Here is an 11,319-nt window from a genome sequence, read left to right as displayed (position 1 = left end):
ATTTGAATGACTTCCATACCCTTCTGTTGGACACTATGGGCTATATTTATGCTTCTCAGGAGGTTTAAGCTGAAAATTTACACTTAGTTTTAGTGCTGCTTTTAATTGTTAGCTGAAAGCTGCGGTTTTGTAAATTTAGCCCTATGTTAGTTATGTAACAATGTTACGCAGGCAGAGCCTGAGAAAGAACAAAGAGAAAGAGGCCACTGCCCTTAGACTTGGCTCTAGATCCTCTACTTCGGATTATTCAGTCTTGGGATGGTTCCAGAGTATTTGTTATGGTGTCTCTGAAATTAAAATAATGGTATTTGCTGATGACTTACGGCAGTGGCGTCACAAGAGGGGTGCGGGCCGCACCTGGGTGTCACCTGCCAAGTGGTGACACCAAGGTGCAGACTCCCCCTCAGTGACAGGAGCCAGGTGCTGCACTGTATAAATAAATGCAGCACTTGGCTCCTGACACTGTAAGGGAGCCGGCCGGCATTGCACACAGGGCAGTCCGCACCTCCCTGCCCCCCAGTAATAAGCACGGAGATGGGACCAGGGGGGTTCGGGACGCCACACCCCCTGTCCACACAGCCACGGCCCCTTTTTGGCGGACCAGCATCCCTCCCACACAGAGTAACACAGCGGAGAGAGACGCCACTGACTTACTGTTGTACATCTATAATCACCAGGATTCACTCTGTTCCAGTATTGAGGAGTTGGTGGTATTTCTAGTTATACGTTCACTCTGGAAAAGTCACTAGTGATGTGACATGGGGCATGATTCACAGATGGATGCTATTGCAATCGCAGCTGCGATTCCGCACAGACCACAGCTGCGAAAATATGCTAATAGTTCCAAAGCTTACAAGAGTATAGGGACCCCAACTGCTGCCTTCTCATCTGCGTCCAACGTGGAGTACCTGTGTAAATATCGGTAACATTGACGCACTTTGACCGTGTATCCCTTGCAGCAGGTTTGACCTGTCTCAAATACAGCAGCTCTCCTGACACGCTGAGAGCTCTCATGCTGCGTAGGCTAATTTATGCATGCCCATGTAACGACATTTAAATGGTAAGACAACCTGCATTTTTCTGACTCCCCCAGTTACCTCCCCCAAATACCTGTCAATCACTTTGCAAATGGGTTCTCTATGTGAGCGAAATCACAAGACAATCGCTGCACGTGCACAGTGTGACTTACACACATGCGCAATAGCAAAAAAATTGCTCAATCTGCATAAATATCGCTATTGCGTAATTCTCTGAATCAGGCCTTTAATGTGGTGTCCAGACCGGTTTGGTGGGCTCGGTTGAGGTTGACCTATGCCACCACATCTATGACATAACTAGGTATTCCATCATGGGGACACATGAGAGGAGCTGCTGGTGCTGCATCTGTAATGACTTATTTCAGCTTCGGTGTATGCACTTTCCCCCATGCCCCAGCACATGCCAGGCACGCCCTACAGGTTGGCTCTTTTATGGTCCTCCAGTATCCGGCTTCTGCAGTAGAGCCCTATACTCTGTTTTGCTTTAGGAATGGACATTGATGTTTCTCCACTATCTATGGCTGAGTTCCAGTGATGGCCTTTTTCCTCTGATTAGCCCGCCCTTCGCATGGCCGCACACAATGGTTTAAACCATTGATGGCTTTCAGTCGATGGTTTCCTGCCATCGATGGAAGGTACCATTGGAATCCATTGATGGCGATGCATTCTATGTCCATCCTTACTTTGCTAGCAACCCCTTCCCTTCACCGCAATAAGAAGCAGAGGACACATAACTTACCACTCTCACTAAGCAGTCAACCGCTACGGTACCCGCCCACTGACACTGTGGCAGCATTGGTTCCTTGGACACTGCCTGTGCCAATAGTGAAGAGAGCATTTCGGGAGACATCCAACAGTTGGTGGCAGGAAGGAGTTTCGAACACAGAGCCTCACCTGTCTCCTTCATTTCTTATGCAGCCCCAAGTCAATCAGAAGTAGTGTAGTGAAAATAACACCCCACCCATATCATCAATTAATGCACTTATAATAAGCGCACGCTAAACATCTGTAGCTCAGTGTTAGACCGAGACACAAACTAAGGACCCATGGGTTTATCTGTAGAAACATATAGACTAGATGGCCTTTGTCCAGACTGGTTATGTACAGAATTCTAAACACACTGGGACTGTCGCAAGTCAGTTTTACTAGTGCGTGTTTTCGCACTAGGCATGTGCCTGGGCTGATCATACATATGTTGTGCATGTGCATAATTACAGGTATTTTGCACCAGGGATTTTTTAAGAGCGCACTGAAAATGATGATAGTTATGCAGTGGTGTATTAACAAATGAAAGAGCCTTTGTGCAAGTTTTTGTGTTGGCTCCTCCTCCTGGAAAATTGGTGCAGGTGCATGCGCAGAAGATGGCAATGACCGGCACAGTGCCATAATCCAAGCTATTTTCTGTGCAAACATCATATTTCTTCAGACAAATGACGCTGGTTCCATATTTGTGAAGGACTGGTTGAAATAACAGAACTGGCCTCAGGGCGATCGGACCTTGTTCACCCTGCACCCGTTATGGACAGCCCCCTCTGCAACTATGACAACAAGCATACGGATAGGGGCAGTCCTACAACTCAGCCCCATTGTGGGTAATGTATGAAAATATAGTGAGGGGTGAAATTATTTGAGAATTTGATAGTCATGATAATGTAAATCCTCCTATGTTTAATAAAGGGCCCTCCTCATTATGAAGGGTGCATGGTAAGATGATGTAACAAAATAAGACCCAGATTACAATGTATTCACAGCTTCCCTCAGCATTTCATTCTATGTCCAACTGAGATTTTATCGTGTATGGGCAGAGTCTGACAAAATAATCTATAAAATCTTATTGTTTATACATGTATGTATATATACAGACAGTAGAAAATAATTAAATTTTTTTAGAAAAGAACCAAAAAATTTTTTTTCCCCATTTCTGCCTTTGTTGTGATATAAATAGTAAAAGTTGGCTGATTGTAAATGTGCAGGGATTACACTGAGTATCATCGGACTGCATCAGCTTCCATCAGTACTGTGACACCATGCAGATTCATGATACACCTCTGCAGTACAATGTCCTGCCCATCATCTGACTGCATCAGCTTCCATCAGTACTGTGACACCACGCCGATTCATGACACACCTCTGCAGTACAATGTCCTGCCCATCATCTGCCTGCATCAGCTTCCATCAGTACTGTGACACCACGCCGATTCATGATACACCTCTGCAGTACAATGTCCTGCCCATCATCTGCCTGCATCAGCTTCCATCAGTACTGTGACACCACACCGATTCATGATACACCTCTGCAGTACTATGCCCTGCCCATCATCTGCCTGCATCAGCTTCCATCAGTACTGTGACACCACACCGATTCATGATACACCTCTGCAGTACTATGCCCTGCCCATCATCTGCCTGCATCAGCTTCCATCAGTACTGTGACACCACACCGATTCATGATACACCTCTGCAGTACTATGCCCTGCCCATCATCTGCCTGCATCAGCTACAATCAGTACTGGGACACCACACCGATTCATGATACACCTCTGCAGTACTATGCCCTGCCCATCATCTGACTGCATCAGCTTCCATCAGTACAGTGACACCACACCGACTCATGATACACCTCTGCAGTACTATGCCCTGCCCATCATCTGCCTACATCAGCTTCCATCAGTACTGTGACACCACGCAGATTCATGATACACCTCTGCAGTACTATGCCCTGCCCATCATCTGCCTGCATCAGCTTCCATCAGTACTGGGACACCACGCTGATTCATGATACGCCTCTGCAGTACTATGCCCTGCCCATCATCTGACTGCATCAGCTTCCATCAGTACAGTGACACCACGCCGATTAATGATACACCTCTGCAGTACAATGTCCTGCCCATCATCTGCCTGCATCAGCTACAATCAGTACTGTGACACCACGCCGATTAATGATACACCTCTGCAGTACTATGCCCTGCCCATCATCTGCCTGCATCAGCTTCCATCAGTACTGTGACACCACGCCGATTCATGATACACCTCTGCAGTACAATGTCCTGCCCATCATCTGCCTGCATCAGCTTCCATCAGTACTGTGACACCACGCAGATTCATGATACACCTCTGCAGTACAATGTCCTGCCCATCATCTGCCTGCATCAGCTTCCATCAGTACTGTGACACCACGCCGATTCATGATACACCTCTGCAGTACAATGTCCTGCCCATCATCTGCCTGCATCAGCTTCCATCAGTACTGTGACACCACGCCGATTCATGATACACCTCTGCAGTACAATGTCCTGCCCATCATCTGCCTGCATCAGCTTCCATCAGTACTGTGACACCACGCCGATTCATGATACACCTCTGCAGTACTATGCCCTGCCCATCATCTGCCTGCATCAGCTACAATCAGTACTGGGACACCACACCGATTCATGATACACCTCTGCAGTACTATGCCCTGCCCATCATCTGACTGCATCAGCTTCCATCAGTACAGTGACACCACACCGACTCATGATACACCTCTGCAGTACTATGCCCTGCCCATCATCTGCCTGCATCAGCTTCCATCAGTACTGGGACACCACGCCGATTCATGATACGCCTCTGCAGTACTATGCCCTGCCCATCATCTGACTGCATCAGCTTCCATCAGTACAGTGACACCACGCCGATTAATGATACACCTCAGCAGTACAATGTCCTGCCCATCATCTGCCTGCATCAGCTACAATCAGTACAGTGACACACCTATTCATGATACACCTCTGCAGTACTATGCCTTGCCCATCATCTGATTGCATCAGCTTCCATCAGTACTGTGACACCACGCCGATTAATGATACACCTCTGCAGTACTATGCCCTGCCCATCATCTGCCTGCATCAGCTTCCATCAGTACTGGGACACCATGCCGATTCATGATACGCCTCTGCAGTACAATGCCCTGCCCATCATCTGCCTGCATCAGCTACAATCAGTACAGTGACACCACACCGATTCATGATACACCTCTGCAGTACAATGACCTGCCCATCATCTGCCTGCATCAGCTACAATCAGTACAGTGACACCACACCGATTCATGATACACCTCTGCAGTACTATGCCCTGCCCATCATCTGCCTGCATCAGCTACAATCAGTACAGTGACACCACACCAAATCATGATACACCTCTGCAGTACTATGCCCTGCCCATCATCTGCCTGCATCAGCTACAATCAGTACAGTGACGCCACACCGATTCATGATACACCTCTGCAGTACTATGCCCTGCCCATCATCTGACTGCATCAGCTACAATCAGTACAGTGACACGCCTATTCATGATATGCTTCTGCAGTACAATGTCCTGCCCATCATCTGCCTGCATCAGCTTCCATCAGTACTGTGACACCACGCAGATTCATGATACACCACTGCAGTACATTGCCCTGCCCATCATCTTTGTCTATATGCTACCTCTGCAGTACAGTGCCCATCATCTATGCTGACGCAGAATGTGCTGGAAGTAGAATTTACACTTTGTTACACCGGCTTCTAATTACATTAGATAACATTATGCATGCCATGATCCCATTGCTTATAAGAAACACAGCTCTCTGCTCAGTAAATTGCACGTTAATATCAGAGCATCATAAAATAAATCTGTCACTGGTTCCATAGGTCAGCTCGTCCCTGGTATCCGGAGTAACGCTGCCGACAGTTCTGACTGTACACAATTAGGGTAAGGAGCGGCACTGGGGACTTCACTAGCAAAAGGCCTCTTAGATTGGCGAGGGATATGTGCAGTAGTGTGGTGATAGACCTGTTCAGATATCCTTTATTTAGCAGCTTTGGTCTCTCACTAATGCTCCAAGTGATGGGATTAAGGTCCAAGATAAGAAGCATGAATGGTGTCAGAAGGCCAGGCGCACATAAACATGACGTGCGATATGGTTGTGTCATTTACAGTGTATCTCCATGCTGGAATTGGGGGCACAAGCCAATGACAGGGATCTATGATGCAGGAATGGTTAACCGTCGTAGTCTATATCGGGCGCTTCTTCCACTTCCTCGCTATCTTCCATGCTATTGTGCCGCACATGCTCAGATGCCGGCTGCTGGCTGAGGGGGATGGAAAGGGCCCGGTACACCGCCTCCACTGTGCTCTGCGATACGTAATAGCTTAGGTTGACCGAGGGCATCTTGGATCTCATTTCCTCTAGAAAGCGGTATGCCTGGTGACAAGGGTGTGAGAGTGGGAATGTTAGTAGCACAGGAACATGTTTTCGATGTGTGAACATCTCTAATATAGACATCCGGCTGCATACAGTATGTGCCCCTTGCAATCTTAGTTAAGACACCAATGTTCTCCAGCTGTGGTATGAGTGGTTTATGGTTCCCTGGGCTTTATATCCCAAACAATGGGTGACATCAACATATCCAAGCTCATTTGTTGAATGTCCTACAATATAAATCCCCTGAACAACTTGTAAGTGACATACTCATCCCAGGAGAACGGCAGCTGTTAGGAGAGTCACAGTTGGGCTTAGTTTAGAGTTGTTTAGTTTGGTTTAATGAAAAGATAATATTATAGCATTACACTTCCCTTAATGATAACCAATTTGTTTCTTCTAATCTAGTATTAAGTAGATTTTATTCTCATCCCTCATTTTATCCAAAATCAACAAGTTATTCTCTTATTTAATTAAAGTGGAATTCAGGAGCATTGATCCTTGTCTGCCAATGTAACTATTAGCTGTACTCAGTGAGAATCTTCCCATACATGGAAATGTTTGGTGGCTCAGAGTGATATGATCTGTACCCAATTTGGCCATATACATGGGTGATCAAAGCTCTCAGGCCTAGCAACGAGATCACATGGAGCCTACATATTCTTGCCACTCAAGGGCTGCACACACTGGCCAAATGGGGCTTTTCAGGCAGTCTCAATCGACATCCGATGGATTGAGCTGGTAGTTTCGGTAAGCAATTTGGAGCCAATTTGATCAAAAACAACCAAATTGGTTGTGTAAAATGCTGCATATTGCCACAGATCAGCCACAGGCACTGATGTTCCCTGCTTTATGCTACACTGCTGGGGATCATACATCTCAGCTGCCCACTTTACCTTCTGAAAGTCTCCCTGCTGTGTATAATGATCCACCAGAAACGCATACACATCTCCAATACGGACAGCGCTCTCCAAGTCTGGCTCTTCCAGCAGCAGCTCACATTGTCTGATGGACTCTTGCTTGTCCATGGAGTAGGCTCTGTTGGGGCAACCATAACTTATTGTCTGTCTGCACTTTTGTGAGTTTGTGGTTGTGTACAGTTGTGGATTAATGCATACCCGTCACAAGCCTATCAAACCACTAGGATCCGATGACTTCACTGATATACAAAGTGGCAGCATACAGCCTAATACATTACTAGGAACTACAGTGACAACACTGATGTATAGAGTGGCAATATATAGAACCAATCAGATCACTAGAGAACAGTCACATCACTTAGGTAAAGAACAGCAATGATAAACTAGCAAGCAGAGTCCATGTGCAATATTCCTATTAATTTAGCTTTACTCATATAATGCGTGGTGCAGGCTTATTGGAGACCCGGGGCCTGATTTAAAGTTGTACGCTATTGCCACCCCAGCAGTGATCCCGAATGCAGCTGCTATGCAAAAATATGCAAATCTCGCAGCCTCTGGAATATGTATTGTGACGCCCACTGGCATCTTTGCAAATCCAAGCATCTGCGTACAAAGACGCAGCATCGGTCACAGACCGTTCGATGTTAGCAGTCTCGAGTAACTCTATGGTCGTGCAGACTGTCTGCTGGAACAGAGACGTAGAAGCCAAATTTCTTACGTAGGGTATCACAGACACAGGATGTGATTCCCCTGAATCGGTCGCGACACGCCTGCGTAATTAGCCGACACTCCACGTTACCACTCCCAAATGCTCCGTGACTGTCAATCACACTGTGAATAATGACTGGCAGCATGCGACTACGATAATGTGCCTTGATGCATGCGTGCCTCCAGGCCAAGAGCTGGAGATGGCCCGATCGCTGATGATCAGGCTGCTGACGTGTAAATAATTCTATGTAATTTTTTAATATACAAATAAAACACAGAAAAAAACAAGCTTTTGATTTCTCCGCCTCTCCACACACCGAGGCGCACCTGTAATTTGCGCACATTGAGGTACACCGGTGATACATCCGTATGCAGGCATCATACGTGACCTCCACTGTGTGACAGTGCTGCAAGTGTTTTTCATTCACCTGACCAGTGTATGTAAAACAATAGTAATACAGAACATTCATAGAACATTTAAGGACAAGTAAGCACTTAATATTTCACCCCCTTCATCCCTGCATAATGAACCCACTCCATCCCTCTCTCCCCAGTATCTAGACCTTCAGTGAGAAGCCATGCTGGGATAGCATTGCTAGTAATGCACTACTGCTGGAGTAACACTGTTGGAAGTGCTAGCTCTGCTGGCCAGGTGGGAATGCCCATCAAACTTCAAGCTGTGATGCCAAAAGGGGACTTGCTAGGAGGGCCCCCTTACACTGCTGGGTGTCTATTACAGAGCCATATAAATGTCTATATACCAGAAGTTCCAAAACTCTGCCATTACAGTCCAGGTTTTAAGGATATCCATGCTTGAGCACAGGTGACTTAATTAGTACCTCAGTCAATGTAATTTAACCATGTGAACTCAAGCATGGATATTCTTAAAACCTGGACTGCAATAGTGGAGTTTGGGAAAATACAATATGTCCCAGAATTGTATAAAGTATACATTGGTTGGAGTGATACCTTACCTGCGTGCCTGGACAAACCTCTTGACCAGGGTGACCTTGTTCTGCATGTCAGATAGCTTTCTTTCTTGCTCCTCTGGGCTCCACATCTTGGCTTTGCTCAAACACTTGTAAGCCTCTGTCAGTGCCCCTATTGCCTTCTCGTAATTCTGATACTCGTCAATCTCCACCTAAAATATAGGAGCGATCAGGAAAAGGCAAGAAAACATGGTCTATTCTCATTGATTCATTGTTCCAAGCTCTCACCTGAGCGCAGGCATCATAGAAGCCAGCTAAAAGGTCAAGGGCCCTTCCCTTATTGTAGAAGGTAATGATGTTGTTAATGATGTTGGGATCTTGACGCCAGTCCAGGGACTGCAGATAATTGGCTGCCATGATGTAGATTTCCTTCTGCCGAGACACTCCAGCAAAGAACACAATCTTCTCCGTGTCACCTGACTTTAGCAAGGACCTCATGGCCTAGAAAAGACAACAGGGAAAAGTCTGGAGAGAATGGAGCATAATACAAATGTTTTACTTTCAATACCATGCATTGCTCTACTGTAACTTGGAAGGTGCATTTCTCATACCTGCATCTCCCACATCACCATTATTTATCAACCTTGGAAACGCTCTGCGTTGCTTAGTATATGGTATTTAAATACTTTATTAAATAACATTTTCAGCATTACGTCTAGCTACAGTGCTTTTCATCTATCAGAGCATTACAGTAACGTCTGGCTGTTCTGAGTACGGAGACAAAGAGAAGAACCAGTTAGCGTGATCGGTCTTACCTTCAGCTTGTTCCCTGCCTGGGTGTATTTCTTGGTTGCGAGGTGATAATTCCCTTGCCGCATGCAGCAGTCAGCGATTCGCTCCAGCAGCTCCCGTCTGGCTTCCTCACTAAGCTCTTTGGAGTTTTTGGACACAGTCATCTTTTCCGCCATGTCTTCTGTGATTATGAGGTTCTGCTCCAGGCATAGCTGAAGAGCGTCGTAGTACTGTGGGGAAGTATACATTGGAAAGCATGTCCCACTGACAACTGACACTGACTAATGTTACTTTGATAATGTCCAGTGGTCAGGTCATGCTGGGGGTGTAGTGTCCTATTTCTGTATAGAGTGTATTAGAATTATATTATGGTCATGTCCAGTGGTCAGGTCATGTTGGGGGTGTAGTGTCCTATGTCTGTATACAGTGTAATAGATGTGTATTATGGTCATGCCCAGTGGTCAGGACATTGGGGGTGTAGTGTCCTATGTCTGCATAGAGTGTAATAGATGTGTATTATGGTCAGGTCATGTTGGGGGTGTAGTGTCCTATGTCTGTATAGAGTGTAATAGAGTCAGGTGCATAAATATTGGGACATTTACAGAATTTTCATATTTTGACCTCTATTCACCACCACAATGGCTTTGAAATGAAACAAACAAGATGTGCTTTAACTGCAGACTTTCAGATTTAATTTGAGGGTAATTACATCCAAATCAGGTGAACGGTGTAAGAATTACAATGGTTTCTATATGTGCCTCCCACTTTTTAAGGGACCAAAAGTAATGGGACAAACTAAACAATCCTAAATCTAACTTTCACTTTTTAATACTTTGCTTCAAATCCTTTGCAGTCAATTACAGCCTGAAGTATGGAATGCATAGACATCAGCGCCGTCCAATGAGTTCTGAAGCATTTGAATGAATATGAACATATAATATTGCCCGAAACACTTCAGAATTTATTCTGCTGCTTTTGTCAGCAGTCACATCATCAATAAATACAAGGGAAACAGTTCCATTGGCAGCCATACATGCCCACGCCATGACACTAGCACCACCATGCTTCACTGATGAGGTGGTATGTTTTGGATCATGAGTAGTTCCTTTCCTTCTCCATATTCTTCTCTTCCCATCACTCTGGTACAAGTTGATCTTTGTCTCATCTGTCCATAGGATGTTGTTCCAGAACTGTAATGGCTTTTTTAGATGTTGCTTGGAAAACTCTAATCTGGTCTTCCTGTTTTTGTGGCTCACCAATGGTTTACATCTTGTGGTGAACCCTCTATATTCACTCTTGTGAAATCTTCTCTTGATTGTTGACTTTAACACATATACACCTATCCCCTGGAGAGTGTTCTTGATTTGGCCAACTGTTGTGAAGGGGTTTTTCTTCACCAGGGAAATAATTCTTCTGTCATCCACCACAGTTGTTTTCCGTGGTCTTCCGCATCTTTTGGTGTTGCTGAGCTCTCCAGTGCGTTCTTTCTTTTTAAGAATGTTCCAAACAGTTGATTTGGCCACACCTAATGTTTTTGCTATCTCTCTGATGGGTTTATTTTGATTTTTCAGCCTAATGATGGCTTGCTTCACTGATAGTGACAGCTCTATGAATCTCATATTGAGAGTCGACAGCAACTGATTCCAAATGCAAATGTCACACCTAGAATAAACTCCAGACCTTTCACCTGCTTAACTGATAATGAAATAATGAGG

At 45.5% G+C, this 11,319-nt stretch overlaps 1 protein-coding gene across 2 annotated transcripts in view; it reads right to left on the bottom strand.

The window, feature by feature from the left end:
* Positions 1 to 2,704: 2,704 nt before the first annotated feature.
* IFT140 (intraflagellar transport 140) overlaps positions 2,705 to 11,319 on the bottom strand; it is a 114,700-nt gene continuing 106,085 nt past the window's right edge. For both annotated transcript variants that reach the window (XM_088452080.1, XM_088452081.1), the window contains 5 exons: positions 9,628 to 9,834; positions 9,101 to 9,313; positions 8,858 to 9,024; positions 7,152 to 7,293; positions 2,705 to 6,258 (listed from right to left, as the gene is read on the bottom strand). In XM_088452080.1, the coding sequence (XP_088308206.1) occupies positions 6,055 to 6,258; positions 7,152 to 7,293; positions 8,858 to 9,024; positions 9,101 to 9,313; positions 9,628 to 9,834 (933 nt within the window). In that variant the 3' untranslated portion in view covers positions 2,705 to 6,054. The remainder of the gene's footprint in view (positions 6,259 to 7,151; positions 7,294 to 8,857; positions 9,025 to 9,100; positions 9,314 to 9,627; positions 9,835 to 11,319) is intronic.

The sequence above is a fragment of the Taudactylus pleione genome, unplaced genomic scaffold, assembly GCF_031769625.1.
Source record: "Taudactylus pleione unplaced genomic scaffold, aTauple2 ptg000032l, whole genome shotgun sequence".
Lineage (NCBI taxonomy): Eukaryota > Metazoa > Chordata > Amphibia > Anura > Myobatrachidae > Taudactylus > Taudactylus pleione.
This window is presented reverse-complemented; position numbering and strand designations above follow the sequence as displayed.